Source organism: Panthera pardus, unplaced genomic scaffold (genome assembly GCF_024362965.1).
Source record: "Panthera pardus isolate Hobbes unplaced genomic scaffold, ASM2436296v1 HiC_scaffold_8, whole genome shotgun sequence".
Lineage (NCBI taxonomy): Eukaryota > Metazoa > Chordata > Mammalia > Carnivora > Felidae > Panthera > Panthera pardus.
Window position 1 is genome coordinate 156451723 of NW_026527013.1, and position 18344 is coordinate 156470066.

Below are 18344 nucleotides of genomic sequence, written 5' to 3' on the forward strand. Positions count from 1 at the left end.
GAAAGAGACCTCTCCAGTGCTATCAGGAAGGCCTCATGCAGGCCTTGGAAGGGACCAAGTATTTGTAAAGATCTGGGGGGGCGGGATCCAGTGGGGAGTAGAGAAGCTACTACTACCAGCGAGTACAATTAGAAGGTGTGTGCGGCTTGGGGGGTGGTGGACGCAGAGTTAACAGTTGCCTAGGTGAAACAAAAGCATGTGGTCATGGGTTTGATGCTAGACTAGATGTGCAGAGGGAAAGTGATGTCTGGAGGCCGTTAAAGACAATGTAATGGTGCATTGTCCAGTGGGCTGGGGGGCTGGATTTGAAGAGGTCTGAAAACAAGGGTGTAACCCAGAGAGAAAGTTCATGCTTCAGTTGATGGGAAGCTGTTGGGCGAGGGGGCGGGCAGTGGCTCATTCACACCCACCTGTACTCCAACACACACTTTCCCCTGCACATGTGTCCCATATGGTCATTTTTGGCAACCTCCCTTCAAATAGCAATTCCATAAGCCTATAGGTTTTACTTTTTAGTATCGTAGACCCCAAGAAAATCTCTTCAAGGGGCACCTGGGTGGCTCAGTTGGTTAAGCGTCCGACTTCAGCTCGGGTCATGATATCCCGGTTCGTGGGTTTGAGCCCTGCATCAGGCTCTACACTGATGGTGCAGAGCCTGTGTGGGATTCTCTCTGTCCGTCTCTCTGCCCCTCCTCCACTCACTGTCTCTTTCTCAAAAAACAAAAAAATAAGCTTAAAAAAATATATTCAAAACCCCAGAATAATTCATTCCTTACACAGTATACATACCTTCTAGAATGTGTGCATGCTTATAAATTTGTTTCCAGATTGTGGAGCTTTTCACAGAACTCCCCAGAAACCCATCTTCTAAATAAGAACCCAAGCATTGTACCTATGGGTAGGGGGTGGTCATAGTTTACATGTTCTTTTCTCCGTTTTAAAGACTTTAGTTAAGTATTCTCTACAGTCAGCATGGGGCTTGAACTTACAGCCCCAAATCAAGAGGTGCACACTCCCCCAACCAAGCCATCCAGGCGCCCTGACATTTTATTTTCTTGTTCTCTTAAAGATGGTAACCCATGAGATATTAACAATTTCCGATGTCAGACTCAAGTTACTCACAAATCCCTGCCCTCAGCGTTAGCAGCAGTAGGTTGCCTTGACTCTCCCAGTTTCAGAATCTGGTTTTTCTACTTCACAAGATGGTGTTTCTACTTGGCTTGGTGGAGTGTGGATTTTCCCAGTCCCACTGATCTCTCTGCCTTCAAATCCTGGAATCTATAACCAGGTCCTGATTTTCTAAGGAAGCATGAAGAAACAGTAATTGTGTTAGATACTTGTTTCTCAGGATTATTGAGTGTCTATAGAAACTGGCTACATTCAGGAGAGCCCTTCTCAAACGTGACAACGTTTTCTGTTTCTAAAGTTCCCGCCTCCCCCAAAGAACCTACTTTGACTTTGGCACTCTATTCTTTCATCTTACACCAAATCATTAGATCTCTTTCCTTACGTTCTGCCTGCAGAGAAGGCATCTGTCAGCCTTCAGGCCCTCACACCAGCACACATTTGTAATCATTGGCGGTGGATTATAAGCCTTCGAGCTCATAGGGTTGGTGTTAGAAAACGTGCTTTTAATGGCATCCACCTCCCCTGCTTTGGACAGTGCCATTTAGCCGAGGTCAAGGTTTAATTGCAGAGCAAGTGATTGGTGTCAGTACCCTGCAGTCCCTGAACTTGGAATACCCTGGGGCGGACCCCACTTGGTGACAAATTCTAAACTATGCGTTGGCTCATGTTTGTAACTTTTCTTCTATAGTGAGGAGTTCACAGGGGAAGGAATGTCCTAGGAAACTTGGCTTAAAAAAAAAAAAAAAAAAAGACACCAGATAGGGTAGTTGGGCCTTGGCCAAAACTTATTGACCCGAAAAAGGAGGAGTAGCAGAGAACTTCCCCGTCATCCTTTTTGTTTGTTGGGCTCATGATGAGAGACACTCCCTTCCCCCCCCACCCACCCCATGCCCCTGACCCACTTCTCCTTCTCCCGTGTTATCTAACCTGCCCTGACAGACCTAGGCAGGTGCTCCATAGTCTACATGGAGGCTCCGTCCCTCCCCGAGAGTCCAGGCTTCTGGTGTGACTGACATATCTGTCTGGGAAGTGGGAGAAAGGCCAGAACCCAAGGCTGTTACCCCTGCTTCCCACACCCAGTGGGTAATAAGAGTGGCGTCACGGGGATGACACCAAAGCATTATTAGTGGCCTCTGGCAGATAGAAATAGCAAAGCTGGAGGGGCAACCTGAAAACTGGCCGGGATGGGAGAGTTGGCCCCACAGATGAAGACTCAATCTTGGGAAGATACTGAGCTGGGAGCAACTGGACAGGGAAAGATGGCAGAGAGGCACCAGTTACTCTCTCACGTGAGTTATCCTCCGGATCCCTCCATCCAGCACCCACCCCTCACCTTTCCTCGGGGAAGCGAGGGCAGGACACCCTAAGGGTGCAGGTCCGGTGCCCCCGGGAACACACAGGTCTGAGTGTGCAGAGCCCCTCTCCATGCTGGTCTGGGCGATGTTTATAAGGGGGCCCAGTGGCTTGGGGCTGGAAGCCTCCTTGTGACTATGGAGGGGATAGGGCTGCTGGCCCCCGCCGAGGGAATTCCCTGCGGGCTGTCCCTCAGGTTCTTGTCCCAACCCCTCCCCCGCACCCCTCTCACACCTGCTTCGACCCCAAGCAGATCAGATGTGGCAATGGGGGGGGTCATGTGACGGAGAGATGGCTATAAATAGCTGGGGGTGGGCATGCTGCCCCAGACGCCTTGGGGACAGGCAAGAGGACGGGCTTAAGGAGCTGTACTGGGGGAGGCCCCGGGGCGAGCAGGCCAAGGCCTGGCCCGGGGAAGGAACATGGAGCGGTCGGAGTCCCAGCGGCGTGGGGGGGAGCAAAGCTGGTGGGGTAGTGCCCCCCAGTACCAGTATATGCCTTTTGAGCACTGCACCAGCTACGGACTACCCTCCGAAAATGGGGCCCTTCAGCACAGGCTCCGGAGGGACGCAGGCCCCCGTCCCAACACCCGCCCCACACAGGTAAAGTCCAAGGGGGAGGGGGTGGTGGAATCCGGGGGACAGTTGTGTGACGGCTGGGGGTGGGGGAATGAGGAATCAGGTGAAAGCGGGAGAAGTGTTGCGTTAACTTTAAAAAGTACATGGTGATGTGTTCAAAATACGAAAATCCTTCAAAGGGCTGAGCTCAGCTAAGCGTGCATTTATAGAGATCCCATCCCCTTTTTTTATATAACCCTGACTAACAGGACACCCGAATCCTAGGGGGGAAAGGCATAGCCACACAGGCTTGACTAGCCCGTGCTTACATAACCTGCCCAGAGTGGTTGGCGTGGGAGCCCACACCTCTGTGTGAAGCTGCCTCTTACTCCCTCACCCCCACGCAGACACCACCAGCTCTCTCCCTGCTGACCCTCTGCAGTGCGCGCACAAATAAACGCTTCTGCACAAGGCAGAAGAAAGGTGCTGGGGTAAGTGGAGAAAACGAACTGGATTGCAGATCAGTGATCAAAGGTACACCAGGGTCAAAATGAGCAGAAGAACCGCAGCCTAACTTTTGGGTGGGAAGGTGGATCAGGTAGGAGCCCATCAGGTTGCAGGTGCCCCGCCCCGGGGAGGTAGAGGTGTGCGTGCCTAGTGAGCTCACTGCGGGCGTCTGGATGGGTGGGCTGTGGACATCTAGCACGGAAAAGGGGACTGACGGCACAACTATGAAGGAAAGCTTGCGAGGTTGCCGCAGATAAACAGGCAGGTGATCCGTGAGGAAGTGTGTGTGCACGTGTTTTAGCTAAAGATGGCGGGGAGGGGTGGGTGATGAGGGGATGCAGACAGGGCAGGGAACCAAGGGGTGGCTGTGCAGGTGATGTCAGCACTGGGGGACGAGAGGATCCACGCAGCAGTTGGCATCATCCCGGAGATGGAGATGGTTACTAAGGGCACCCCTGGGGAATCAGTGGGGGCGGGGACACAAAGTCAGGAGAGATGGGAATGGTGAGTGTGGGGAGAGGGGCTTCCCGGAGAAGGTGGGGCCTGGCCTGGCCTTGCAACACCAGACGGGATTGGACAGAAAGGCCCCTCCTCAGGGCCCTGCTCCTCTCACCGGTCACCACATGCCACCACATGCCTCCGTGGGCGAGTGAAATGCCGTCAAGGTGCGGCGACAAAGTAGCAGGAAGCTTCCTGATGGAGAAGAATGGTAAATTAATTTCAGAAGTAGAGCTGGCCTGAAAGTAAAGAAGAGAGGTTTGGACTAAAGTTTTTCTTTGTTTCATTTTTATTATGGAAAATTCCAAACTTAAAAAATAGACCCGTGTAATGAACCCCCAAATGCCCCTTACCCAGCTTTCAACAATCACCGATATTGTGTCTACACTGCTTCACCTCTCCTTCCCATTCCCAGCCTCACCCCTACACACCCGTGAATCCCAGCATCCCCCTCACACTTGAGCTGTCCCTCCCTTCCCCGAGCTCTGCTCTGATGCGGTGCCTCGCCCTGAACCACCCGGCACAGATTTGGCTCTCTCAGGTGTTTCCCAGCCAGGGTTTGGTCTGGAGCACTCCCTTCCTCACCTCCACACCCCCTTCCTTGCCTCCACCAGCCTGAGGCCCCAGACAGCTGAAACAGCAGGTGGAGGGACATGCACTGAGCCACAGGGGGAGTGTCTGCTCTCTGGGGCCAGGTAGCGCAGGGAGGGACACACTGTCTCGCTCAGTCAACCCATCTCATCCCAGAAGACAGAACAGCCATGAGCTGGGCAAAGAGTGTGCTCCTGTCCAGAACTGGGGCGTAAACTCTGCTGCTCATATTGTGAAATCAGATCTCTCCCACCCAGGCTCTCCCAGAACTGGCAACACGACCTGGCCTGACCCTGGCCCCAGAGGACGGAGCTAGTGAAGGGGGGGAGGACAGACCAAAAGCAGTGAGAGCCCTTGCTCCCCTTGCCCCAAACACACGTGTTCTCCATGGGGATGAGAGCAGAGGGCTCCCAGATCTGAGGGGCGCCGCTCTGTCCTCTCCCCGTAGTGTGAGCGTCTAGTAATCCTGCCATGGGAAGTCCCTTACCAGGTCTGCTTCCTGTTTGTGCACATGAGCACAGGGAGGTGAGGCGGGTGGGCTTCCTCTGAACTTGAGAGAGCATCTGAGGGGCCTCAAGAGAGGCCAGACACACCAAGGCAAAGAGAAACCAAGAGTCCCCTGCTAGTCTGTCCTTGCTGGTCCACGTCAGGATTCCTAGGAGGGACGCCAGGCAGAGAAGGGGGTTCTGGGATAGTAGGGAGAGGCTGACACACAGTAAGCTGGGTCACACATAAAACACCTGATTGACACGGATGCCCCGTCTTAGCAGAGTTCCTGTGTCTCCACTTTAGAGTAGAAGCTGGCCTCCTTGCCATCCATCAAGATGAGGACAGAGATGGGGTGAGGATGGGTACAGGGGTAAAGGCGTCCAGAGTGGGAGCGTGTAGATGGAGCACCGAGGGCAGGGACCACCACAAAGTGACCCTACGTGAGGCTCTCAACGCCCAGGAATTTAAAAAGCTGTTTGTTTCCCCTGTGGGTCTGGGTGCTTCCCTCCGTCTATTCCTTCGGACTCCAACAAAACAGACGTTTCCCATTCCCCCCATGTCCAGATTTATGGCCATCACAAACAGCAGCCCCCGCACAAGGAGCAGGGCATGGGGATGCCCCCGAAGACGGGCTCCAGTGACAGCCTGGACAGCAAGGATGAGGATCACTCTTCTAAATGTCAAGGTGACGGGGACTAAGGAATAAAGGGATCTGGAATGGAAGGAGGCGCAGGGATTAGGAGAACTGGGACATCCCCACCGCCTGTAGCTCACTCTCTGCCCTCCCCTCACCCACACCCAAGTCCCCCTCCAAGCAGTAGGGAAAGGCATCTCTCTCTGCCTCCTCTCACCCTGCCTGGCTCCCTCTTCTCCCTCCCAGCCACCCCCAGGAAAGGAGAGTTAGAAAGAACTCAGGTATCCCATGGGCAAACCCAGTGAATGAGGTGCAGAGATAGACAAGACCCCAGGGGCCCAGCTCCTCCGCTCCTGTCCTCAATCACAGCCCAGAGCAGTGACCGGTTAGCCGCTCTTTTTGTCTTTCCCTCTTCCCAGACTGTATGCGCCGCCTGGGACACATGGTAAGAAGGAAATTAGGAGAAGACTGGATCTTTCTGGTGCTCCTGGGACTGCTTATGGCTCTGGTTAGCTGGAGCATGGATTATGTCAGTGCCAAAAGCCTTCAGGGTAGGTTTAACCTGGTCCTTTACCCTCAGCCTCTCTTCGCACAGCGGTTCCTAGAGTTTCTAGAGTTCCTGCCTAGGATAAGCTGGGCGTGTTTGGGGGAGAGGGGGGCGCTGCACAGAGGAGGTCTGGCCCAGGAGAAGACCAGACCCGGACCCAGATCCACTTCTGCCCCTTCAGCTGCTGCCATACAACCTGTGGGTGCCCCTCTAATAGGGTGACCAGCTCATCCCCATTTCCCCAGGGCTTTTCTGGTTTGGGCACTGACCACCCTGAGTCCCAGGCACCCTCCCCCCACCCCAGGTTCTGGGCAAACTGGGGCAGCCTGCAGTCCCAGCACTCAGAAGTGGGGTTCGCAGATTCTACCTCCTACAAGTGGTGGGAACTTGGACAGGTCACGGCACCTCCCACAACTCGGGCTCCCTTGTGTCCAGTGAGAACAATACCGTGTGGTGAGGTCAGACGGGATGGCCAGGCCGTGAGGACGCTCCTTGCACACTGTGATGTGCTGCACCGTGGGGGTGCGGTGACATCCCGCCACTCTGGGACTGAGCTCAGGCACGTGTCTCTGCAGCCTACAAGTGGACCTATTACCAGATGCAGCCCAGCCTGCCTCTGCAGTACCTGGTCTGGGTCACCTTCCCGCTAACTCTCATCCTCTTCAGCGCCCTCTTTTGCCACCTCATCTCTCCCCAGGCCGTTGGTGAGAACCTCCCCCCTCCATCCGCTCACCACCCTACCCCTGTCGTGTCATCAGTGTTATCTCTTTAGCCTGTAGACCCTTCCAGTGCCCTTCCTCCCTCGCTCAGCCCCTCAACCCGACTGACGGCCCTTTCCCCTGTCTTGCCATCGTCTCCCCACCCACGCCCATCACCACGTCCACCTGTCTGGATGTTTGTCTCCCTTTTAACCTCTAGCTGGAAGCGGCACATAATCACTCTTTGAACCTTTTAGGCTCCGGGATCCCTGAGATGAAGACAATACTCCGTGGGGTCATCCTGAAGGAATATCTCACCGTCAAGGCCTTTGTGGCCAAGGTTGTGGCCCTGACTGCAGGGCTGGGCAGTGGCATTCCTGTGGGGAAGGAGGTAAGTCCGCTGGTGCTCCGGCAGAGGGCAGCACTGAGCCCGGAGGGAGCTCTGGGAGCCTGAGACCAGGGGCGCTGGGAGAGCCCGCGCCAGGGTACGTTAGGGAGGGGAAATACTAGGGAAGGTCCTAGTCCTGGAGTAGAATAACAGAAGTCTGAGCCGGTAGGGCCTTAGAGCAGTCTCCCAGACTGGGCCCTGTTGACATTTTGGGTCGGGTAATTCTTGGTTCTGGGGGGCTGCCCTGTGCATTGTGGAAGGTTTAGCAGATCCCTGGCTTCTACCTCCTAGATGTTGGTAGCGCCCCCTAGTTTCGAGAATCAGAATGCCTCCAGATACTGGCAAATTTCCCTGGGGGGTGGGGAGAGGGATCTCGCCGGGTGGAGGACCACTGCCTTGGAGGCACTTCGGACCAGTTTCCTTGTTTTAATATTACGGAAGCTGAACCCCAGAGAGAGGCTGTGTTTTTTCAAGGTTATACTCACGTGCATTCTTGCCCGGCCACAATCGGGAATCCACACGGCAGCCAGAGTCTTTTCAAAATGGAATCAGTACTGGCAGAACCTCTGCTTAAGAACTTCTAATGGCTTTCCAGTCTTCTAAAAATCAAGTACAAACGTCTCTCTGGGGCCTAGGAGACCTGTGCTGATCTGGCTTCTTTCTGTCTGGTCTTCTGCTCTCCCAAGCTTCCCTTGTTCACTGCGTTTGGGTGACAGGGTCTTCCTGTCCCTCAATCGCACAAGCTGTTCCCGTCCCAGGACCCAGCGTGGAGCGTTCTTCCTCCTGACACCCACGTGGCTCACTGCCTCATTTCAGTGGAGACACTACTCAATTGTGGCCGTCCCCGAGTGCCTTCTCTAAACCCACATCACACCCTAGTCTGTCTGCCTCTCTCTATCCCCTCACCCTTTCTCATTTTCCCCACCTGTAGCCTGATTGAAATGCTGGTCCATCTCCCCCCCCCCCCCCCCTCACCCCCCACCCCCTTCCCCTCTGGAATGAAGTTCAGGAGGGCAGATCCTCTGTCGTGGTCACTGCCGCATTTGTGGCACCCAGCTCAGTGCCTGGAGCCATAAAGCTTGTCCAGTGAAGGACGCACAGCCTCCTGTCTGGACCCCTGCTGCTGACCCCTCACCTCCCTCTCTCTCCCAGGGCCCATTTGTGCACATAGCCAGCATCTGTGCTGCTGTCCTCAGCAAGTTCATGTCAATGTTCTGCGGGGTATATGAGGTAAGGTTGAGAAAGAAAATGAGGGATGGGCTGTGTGTGCTTAGGGCGTCGGGAGGGCTGCCTTTGCTCTGGGCTGGCCATGATGCTGAAATGGGGCGTCGCGCTAACCCACGCTCCTTTATTCTACACACACACCGCGCCCCGGCCCCGCCCCCCTCCCCCCCCCCCCCCCCCCCCCCCGCCACGTACCCCAGCCTTTTCCCGGCCGCCCTTCTCGATCTGCTCCCCGGCTCCTCCAGGCCTGCAGGCCCACCAGCTCCCATGCTGCCCCTCGTCAGTGCCCCCCCCCCACGCCCCCACGCCCCCCCCCCCCTTGCCCCATCCAAGCTCCGCCCTTGCCTCCTGTACCCACCCTGTCCCTCTGTTTTCCTGGTCCTCCCCACCCCATCTCTCACAAGCACTGCTGCTGGCCCTAGCCCTCCACCCTCCTCGTCCTGCGTGCTTCTCTGTTGCAGACCGTGTCTGGGCGGCTTGATCTCCTGGTGCCGGCCTGTGCGGTGGGCGTGGGATGCTGCTTTGCAGCCCCTATCGGAGGCAAGTCCCACTTCCTCCCTACCCCGGAGCACGACCTGGAAGGGGGTTTGAGTGGCTGCCTAAGCTTTGGGGTGGAGAGGGTGCTAGCTGAAGGGACTGGTGGGTGGGCATTCAAGGAGTGACCCCGGATCGCAGCCCCTGGGTTCCAGGCACCTACGCTTTTCCACCAAAGGGCTATGTGTTCTTTCGCGGCTGGCGGCTGTTTTATGCAGGCTTTTATTGGTACGGTCTGTCTGAAGTCCTCTGTTTCTCTTCCTATTGACACTTCTTGCCCGGGTTGTCCCCATCTCCAGCCCCTCTCTGATGATCATTTATTGGCTTACCTGCCTTGCATATATTTACCTTTTATTTCTAAGTTTGGCTTGCCCTATGAGGTCACTTCCTGTTTGCCAAACTAACTGAGTATCTCTTGACCTGGGAATCACTGGGGAGATGGGACCACTGTGAGTCTCTGTGACTTAAGCCTCTCTTTCTGCCTTATTCCCCACCCTTGCCTGTTCTCCGTTCCTCTCTGCTCCCCTTCCCTGCCCCACCCCCCATCTCTCTGTCTGTCTGTCTCTCTCCCCTAGTAGCAGCCATACTATTACACTGACATGCTGACTGTGGGCTGTGCTGTGGGAGTTGGCTGTTGTTTTGGGACACCACTCGGAGGCAAGTGATTTACCCCCTCCTACATCAGTCCACTGCCTGGCCCTGCTCCCCAAGTGCGATACTGCCAGTTAAAACCAAAGTATGACAAGAACAGCAAACTTTAGTGAGCATTTACCATGTGCAGGTGATGTTCTAAGCACCTTACTCCTGCTAAAAACTGTATGAGACCGACAGCACAGAGGAGGGGGAGGAGAAAACTGATCACAGAGAGGGTAAGTGACTTGAGCAAGGCCAGCCCATTAGCAAGAGGTAGAGCGGGGAATGAAAACCAAGGCAGTCCCCCCAGTCCCCCTACTTGTAACCAATAAAGCCTGTCAAAATTGTTGGACACCTTTGCCCTCCACTTATTACGTCCTCTAACAGGGGACCTTATGTAGTGTGTTCTCCACGGGAGAGCTTCCATTGTGCGTGTTATCAAGGACACGGGGGTCTAGGGGTGTGGTTATTCAGACTAATGGTCAGCTTTAACGAGGGCTGCGGACAGGAATTAAAAGCACCTTTGCTCCCTGACAGCAACATAAACCTGAGATTAGTTCTCCCCGCACATGAAAGGCAAAGGGCAGCTTTTCAGACTGTTTTCTTTGTCCTGGGTCACTAACAAGTGGGCTCGGACAGAGAAAGCAGCCATGTTTACTTAGTGGTGAGTCCGTTGTAACAAGATTAACACAGGAGGGACTACATGGATCATTCATTCATTGGATTCATTGGTGATAAAAAGGGCACCGAGTTGACACTGGGGAAACAAAATTGCCAGAAAAGCATATGCTCCTTAAACGTTAGAGGTAGCTTTTCAATTATGAAAATGTAATCAGTCCCTTCATAGAGGAGTGCGCAGGTAACTCCCACGTCTCAGCTCAGGAATGACTTACGAGTAAGCGTTCAGAGGGAGCAGAAAGTGTGTCATACCCGTTTGTCCTGATGCTGTGCCCAGCGTAAGATCAGCTAGCATCCTGTCTGTACTTCTGGTGTCAGCTCTTGTCATTAAAGTCACCAGTCTCCACGAGTGAGGGGTGTATTTGAGTTTCTGTACACACTTCAGTGCGTTTGAATTTCTGTACACGTTAGACATTCACACTTAACATTTGTACCCACTTTCACCTTTACTTTCTCTTTTTGCCTTACAAATCCAGAAGGTCTGAAAAGCATTTTCAGACAGGTGGGCTTTTTAATTTTTTTTTTTTTTAATCAGCCAGATTATTTTAAAATGAAGAGAATGTGTATTTTTTGCATAAAACTGGAATGTCGAGGATGAACGAGGAAGGTTTCTCTTGGTCCAGTGTAGAATATAGGGAAGGTGGTAAGGGAGCGACAGGTAAAACATGGCTCTTGACCCGAGAAAAGGTTCAGTACTGAAAAATTAAGATGCAATTTTCAGGGGGCGCCTGGGTGGCTCAGTCAGTTGAGCATCCGGCTCTTGATTTCAGCTCAGGTCATGATCCCAGGGTCTTGGAATCAAGCCCAGCATTGGGTTCTGTGCTGAGCATGGAACCTGATTGAGATCCTCTCTCCCTTTCTCTGCCCCTCCCCCACTTGCGCACGAATGCACACACTCTTTCTCAAATTTTTTAAAAATTAAAAAAATAAATACCCTGGAAGGTAGGCTTATTTGATTATTTTTCTTTTTTTAAGAACATAGAGTAATTCTGAAAGAAAACATTAATAAAACGATAATTTATTCATTATATAGCCAACTCTTAATTCCTTACACTGATGAAAGAAATCTGCTTCAACAACCTGCTAAAACGACAAACATCTTTTTGCTTCTACCGTGTGCCCTCTGTGCTGTGTGCCCTCTGGGTGTGCTGGATCCCATACTCCCAGGGGCTCACAGCTGACGGGGTGGATGGGCAGATAAACCCATCATCATAGCCCACCCAAAGAAGTGTCTTGATGACAGTTTGGGCAAAGTGCAAGGAAGACAATGAGGACAGGGTACTTTGGACAGAAGAGACAGCATTGCAAAGTCAAGATCTGGGGGCTGTAATCACAGTAGATGAGAGCATTGTTAAGAGAAACAGGAACAGGAAGTGAGTCTGCACAGGGAAACCATGAAGGAAGGAAATCATGAATCGTGAAGGTCCAAATGTGTTTTACAGAACATGGTTCTCCATGGCATTAATAGAGGTAACATGTGAAAAGTGTTCCAAGGTCAAATAAGTTGGAAAAACACTGTGTTAAACAGCTAGTTCTTTAAACTGGAAGAGTTATCGGAATGTTGGATATGCTGGCATGCTTTGTGAATATGCAAAATGTGGCTCCAGTATAGCATTTCCCACAGAATCCCTTCTGCAAGGAACTTCTCATAAGACTCAAAGGACCTCACAGATCGGGCTTTTGGAAATGCTGTCACGGGGGAAGGGGAGCCATGGAAGAATTCTGTACAAGGAAGGGAGTGACACACGACAAGCCCGGCATATCCATCCAGTCCCTCCAGCAGATGCGTGCAGAGTTGGACCAGCCTGTGGATTAACAGGATTAAGTCTAAGATTAAGAAGAAGGCTATTGTCAAAGCCCTGATGCCAGATGATGAGAGACTGGACAGAGGAAGAAGAGAGAAGAGGATGATACATATGGATGATAGAAAGTAAAATCGATGTGTCCTGGAGGTTGATTTTATGTGAGGCTATAAAGGATGAGACAGAAAGAGGAATCTGGGCCAACTCCCAAAGTTTATTCCAAGGAAAATTGGGTGGACAGCGGTGCTGGTCAGCAAGACAAGGAATATGGGACGTGAAACGGCTCTGGAGGAGTTGATCCATTTTACTTTACATCTATTGAGTTTGAAGATCCAGTGGCATAGCCGAGTGATACCGACCAGACAGCTGGACTGTTGAGTCTGAAGTCCAGGAACTGAGCTGAACACATGGCTTTGCTAACAAGTAGCCTGTCGGTGGCAGTTGAAGCCATGAAATCAAGAAAGTGTGTCTGTGAGTAGCAAGAGCAGGAGACCAAGGTCAAGGCCCTGGCTTGGGCAGGGGCAAAGGAGCCAGAGGGGGAGAACAGGGAACATCCAGGGGGGCAGAAGAGAGCTGTACCACGGAACAAAAACCAGAGAGTTTCCAGAAGCTGTTTGTGTTTTTAATGCTTTGTTTGCTCTTAGCGGCACATTTTCTGCTTGGCTCAGACTAATAGTAAAATCAGTTCTCATTCCTGAGTATAGAGTGACAGACTGCTGGAGAAAGCATTCCCAGAACCACATCATAGGAAAGAAAATCTAGCCCAGGGTTTCAAAATATGGTCGTAAAATATTCATAAGTTGGATAGCTTACACCCCAACAAATCAAAGCTGACTTTGTTTTATTACTGGTAAAGAAAAGGAGAGAGACTTCCTCCACCTGCTCCCCACACTGTGTCAAATCCTCCTTTCAGCCCGAGGAGACAGCAGCCTTACCGGCCGTGATTTGAGGAGCAGGGGCAGAAAGGGTGGCTGGCAGCTCCAGCTGCCCCAAATTCCCCCTTCCCTCGCTCCGCTCTCTGAAATTTCACCCGTTCTGTTCTCTCTTGTTCTCTCTCCTCCCCTTCCTCTCCCGTTCACCCATAGAACAGACAGAAAGCCCCGACGATGTGTCAGGCATTGTATTAGGTGGTGGTTTCCAAGGAACTTTTGATCCTAGGGGGAACTCAGAGATGGAAACACATAACAAGTGCTCAAACAGTCCAAAATTCTGAGACAGTCAGCTGTTTCCACCTGACGAGGGGCACCTGGAATGCCTTCCCAGAGAAGGTGACTTTTGAGCTGACCCCTAGGGACCCTCACCCAAAATGCTGCAGCTACTCTGTGAGGGAGTAACCGGCAGGCCACTATCCTCTTGGCGCAAGTAACTTACTCAACTATTGACTGTCACCTGTGAAACAGAGCGGGGCAGTCCCGGAGGAGTCCAGAGTTGTGACTTTGCATGTAGAACAGGGAGAAAAACATTGACTCGGACGGAAGCTGCTACCTGAGGGGTCTCAGGCCAGCAACCGTTCACCGTGGGGGGAAAGGAGGAGACGCACCTTATCTGGTTCCTGGTTGCTCTTGGGCCCAGGCCCCTCCTCCACTCATCTAGTTACATGCTGCATTTTTCTGGTTTCTCTTCCTCATTTTCCATAAAGATGAGGCTTAGCTAGCTACTTCTTCTTGCCATCAATTTTTATCCTGCATCTAATCAAAGTCCACTCCCGTATTCTTAATACGTTCAAAGGTTATTTTCCTTGCTGTCTCTTGAATCTCGCTTTTAGGCCCTCATTAGCGTTCCTCACTTTGTCCCTCCCTCTGCTTGCTATCGGTCTGTGTATCGACCTCCTCATTTTCCACTCCAGCATCTGCTTAGAAACAGTGCTATATAGGCCTTTTAATTAGCTTTCCTTCTGCCCCACTCACCTTTCTGAAACAAAATTGTTTTTGACTCCTAGCCTCTTGGTTTTTCCCCTTGTTTTTGTTATTTTATGTCAAGTTTTTAATGTTAACTTTTTTTTTAATTTGAGAGAGAGCACGCACAGGGGAGAGGGGGAGAGGGAGAGAGAGAGAGAGAGAGAGAGAGAGAGAGAATATTAAGCTGGCTCTGCACTCAACGTGCATGCACAGGGCTCAATCTCATGACCCAGGATCATGGCCTGAGCCAGAATCAAGAGTCAGACACTCAGCCGACTGAGCTGCCCAGGCGCCCCTAATATTAATTTTTAAACACTTTGATGAATCCTCTTCTTTTCTTGGAATATTGATTATTGTCAGCTCTCATGAAGGCTTCTCATGTTCATTTTTCTTATTTGTTCCTTATAAAGTTGCCTCAAGGTATGTGGTACCTGGGAGGAGGGGGTAGAGATTGGAGGGAATGTGAAGGAGAGTTCCCATGGGTCCTGAGCTCTGCCTCACAGCTCTGCTGAGCACCTGCTCTGGAAATGTTTTCTCCCATAACTTCCCTGCAGAAACTTTGCAACAACCCTTAAGTCCCTGTGGCTGACAATCGTGAATCCCACCCAACCCTACTTTCTAAGGGAGAGAGAGGGTGGGACCACCTGACCCCCTCGGTCTGTGGGTTGAGGACCACACTCCCCATCCCCCACCCCGAGCTCCTCTCTGTATCTTACTGGACCACATCCCCGGCCTGCAAACAACCGCCAGCGTGGGCAGGTGTATGTTTTAGAGCGTGAGGTTCCAGGAGACCATTACTTCCCACTGCTGCTTCCCCTCGTGATTCAGGTTTCAGCAAAAGCACCTCGGGGCCACAGGGTGGGGGCTGGGGGAGAGCCTCTTACTCTGTCTGGCCCTGACCACCCCCACGCCCCTGCAGGAGTGCTGTTCAGCATCGAGGTCACCTCTACCTACTTTGCCGTGCGGAACTACTGGCGAGGATTCTTTGCGGCCACGTTCAGTGCCTTTGTTTTCCGCGTGCTGGCCGTGTGGAACAAGGATGCCGGTAACAGGGAAAGAGGGAGGCTGGTAATGGGGCGTGTAGGGAAGCTCCTTAGGGCGGTTTAGAAAAGGAATGGATGGCATTATTTCGGAAGTGGGCCCAAGGATATAGAGCAAAGATATAGGTCCTGGATCACGGAGTAGAAGGGCAGTGTTCGGCCATAAAAACTGGAAATTCAGTGGAAGAGGTGACATTGGCCTCGGAGGAAGGAAGGAATTGACCCTCGGCTGATGACCCTGGCTTCCCCTCGGGTCTCTGTGGCGCTCCCACCATGCCTTTCCATCCCGTAGTCACCATCACCGCCCTCTTCAGAACCAATTTCCGAATGGATTTCCCCTTTGACCTGCAGGAACTCCCAGCCTTTGCCATCATCGGGTCAGTGGAGTGCCCTGGGAGTGGTTAGCTGGGGGTGGGGGCAGGGCAGGGTGCGGCTTTGGGCTGGGAGGGCCTCAAGCTGAAAGCCTGGGGGCAGGCGTGGGTGAGTGTGAGTTGCTGGGGGAGGGTGGGCGCCTGGTATTTGTTTCCCTGCCACAGCCAGGTCTGGGATGAGGGTTCCATTGCTGTACGACTTGCGCCCTCAGGATTTGCTGTGGGTTCCTGGGAGCTGTATTTGTGTATCTGCACCGCCAAGTCATGCTTGGTGTCCGAAGGCACAAGGCCCTCAGCCGGTTTCTGGCGAAGCAGTGAGTCACTGCCCTTCTGTGTCCTACCCATTTACTTTCTGCTTTCTCCACGAGCCCCTCCCTTTTAATCTTTCTCAAAGGCTGTAAATGCCAATACATGACTTGCGATAAAATATAGGAGCCCTGATATTCCACATAGAGAGAGAACACGGTGTGGTTTGCCCGTTAAAGATTGCTTTTTGGTGGCAAGAACATTCTGTGTTTCAAGAGCTGAGGATGGGATGCCTGGGTGGCTCAGTGGACTGAGCATCTGACTCTTGGTTTCAGCTCAGGTCATGATCTCACAGTTCGTGGGCTCTCTCTCCTCTCTCTCTCTCTCCCTCCCCCCACCCCACCCCTCTCCCTCACTCACTTTCTCTCTCTCCTAAAAAAATAAAATAAAAACAAAGAGCTAAGTCTGCAGTGGGCTACTAGGACCCAGCTAGCCAGCTCAATGTGACATCCACTGTGGCTAACTTGGAGGGGCTTAAATCTGTGTCTTTTTCAGTCGCCTGCTGTATCCCGGAATCGTCACCTTTGTCATCGCTTCATTCACTTTTCCACCAGGAATGGGTCAATTCATGGCTGGAGAGGTCAGCTCCAAAGAGTCTGGGGAGGGAGGTGGGCATCAGGTCACTGAGCTGGGACTAAGCCAGGGCAGGGCCACAGCACAGACATCCCTCCAGCTTCTGAGCACAAGTACTTTTACCCAAGTGTAGAATCTCTCCCCAAGAACAGACAAGAGAGACCCTTGAAAAATGAGACGAGAGAATCCACTTGTATATTTGTTTTTTGGGAGAGAGAGAGGGAGGGGCAGAGAGAAGGAGAGATAGAATCCCAAGCAGGCTCCACGCTGACAGCAGAAAGCCCGATGCAGGGCTCGAACTCATGAACCATGAGATCATAACCTGAGCTGAAGTCGGATGCTTAAACGACTGAGCTACCCGGGAAACCCCAGGAGAATCAGTTCTGTACAAAGTGCTAGCACCAAACTTCCTTGGAGACCTGCCCCCTTTTGCTTCTTCCTCTCACAGCTGATGCCTCGTGAAGCCATCAGTACCCTCTTTGACAACAACACGTGGGTAAAGCATGTGGGTGACCCTGCAAGCCTGGGCCAGTCGGCTGTGTGGATCCATCCACAAGTCAACGTCGTCATCATCATCCTCCTCTTCTTTATCATGAAGGTACCCCTTCCTGCACTCCTGACCCCCTAAGCTTCTGTCTGTTTTCAACCTGGAACCCATGGTTTGCATAGGGTAGAAAGAGTAAACTTCATGTGGACCTAAAAACAAGTAGCTGGAAACCATAGCACAGGTAAGCTGCCCATCTATAGGAGTGAGCCAGTGTCTATTCATGTCAACTTAGTGATGTTGCCATCATTACCATAAGCCTGCTAAAAGTTCCATTTGCTAAGTGCTTAAGATGTCACAGCAGCCTGGTAAACAAGGACAAGACGGGGTTGAGCAGTATAGATGACTGTGGGAACACCTAAGATAAGCTAACCAAATCCCACCACATATTAGATAATTGTATACTTCATTCTCCATGTGTCTGATTATCCATTTTGGATGATTTGCATATCCATTTTCCCCCTGTCTAGTGGGTAATCTCTTTTCTAGAATTGCAAAAGAGATAAAATATTTAAATCAATTTTATTAGTGACTGTATGTAATTTTTATACATGGTATTGTTCCCTAGTTAGGTAGCAAGGCCATGAGGATTTTACCACTCTCAAGCCTTTTTCTCCTACTTTCAGTTAGGAAACCACAACTGGTCTCTTACATCCGTTCTCTTCCATGTCTGCCCATCAAGGACCATGTATTCCTAAGCTTCTCAGTCACCGCCTTATACAAAGATATTTTTATTTCCACCCCTAGTTGTGACATCTCTTCTGGCTGCTGCTTGCCTTTCTTTTTTCTCTTTTGATGATTGCCTTATTACTGACGGTGCGTGTTGCCTGTATGTTCCAAGATTTCCTCTGTATATTAGGGTTCTCAAGTAAAAGACTGTCCACACTGAACCTTCATGCTTTTGAATACCTTGCTATTAACTTATTCGTGATAATTTTTGTGAATCTATATTTTCGCAGGATATGAGTCACTAAGTTATATATGCTTATGGTTGAAAAAAATGTCTTTGTTTTTTGCTGCTCCTTTAATGTACTTGCCAAGGATCCCATGATTAAAGATACCAGGTGCTTGACGCACCAGGTTCCAAGTCTGTGACTTACATTCTCAGGATTTGCTCTGGGTTTCTGGAAGCTGTATCTGTGCATGTTCTTTCCCATTCCACTCCATGTGGGTTCAGTGGGTCAACAGCTTCCATATTTTGCACACCTACTTTATTAATTAGGTCTGTTGTTGTTCCTTCAAAAGATTTGATATTTTTATTGTAAAAGTAGTCTCGCTGTCTTGTTAGGGATTTGACTTTTGGACTTCCAGTACAGCATTCATCTTCTCTCACTTATAAATCCCAGCTTCC

The 18344-nt window shown here is 51.5% G+C and overlaps 1 protein-coding gene, 1 long non-coding RNA gene and 1 pseudogene across 4 annotated transcripts in view; 1 reads left to right on the forward strand and 2 right to left on the reverse strand.

Moving 5' to 3' along the window:
* Window positions 1–18344, reverse strand: part of LOC109269190 (olfactory receptor 2F1-like) — a 334098-nt pseudogene that overhangs the window by 174215 nt on the left and 141539 nt on the right.
* Window positions 1030–2143, reverse strand: LOC109269185 (uncharacterized). Its single transcript, XR_002080981.1, has 2 exons — window positions 2070–2143; window positions 1030–1299 (listed from the first exon to the last, which is right to left on the reverse strand). It is a non-coding gene; the product is annotated as an uncharacterized LOC109269185 (long non-coding RNA).
* The window catches only part of CLCN1 (chloride voltage-gated channel 1), a 33158-nt gene continuing 16982 nt past the window's right edge, over window positions 2169–18344 (forward strand). Inside the window, exons 1-12 of one of the 3 annotated variants that reach the window (XM_053897336.1) lie at window positions 2169–2417; window positions 5688–5808; window positions 6177–6308; window positions 6880–7008; window positions 7260–7393; window positions 8543–8620; window positions 9727–9805; window positions 15079–15204; window positions 15492–15576; window positions 15783–15884; window positions 16372–16456; window positions 16898–17047. In XM_053897336.1, the coding sequence (XP_053753311.1) occupies window positions 2313–2417; window positions 5688–5808; window positions 6177–6308; window positions 6880–7008; window positions 7260–7393; window positions 8543–8620; window positions 9727–9805; window positions 15079–15204; window positions 15492–15576; window positions 15783–15884; window positions 16372–16456; window positions 16898–17047 (1326 nt within the window). In that variant the 5' untranslated portion in view covers window positions 2169–2312. The other 2 variants (XM_053897335.1, XM_019453056.2) reach the window with 2 other exon arrangements.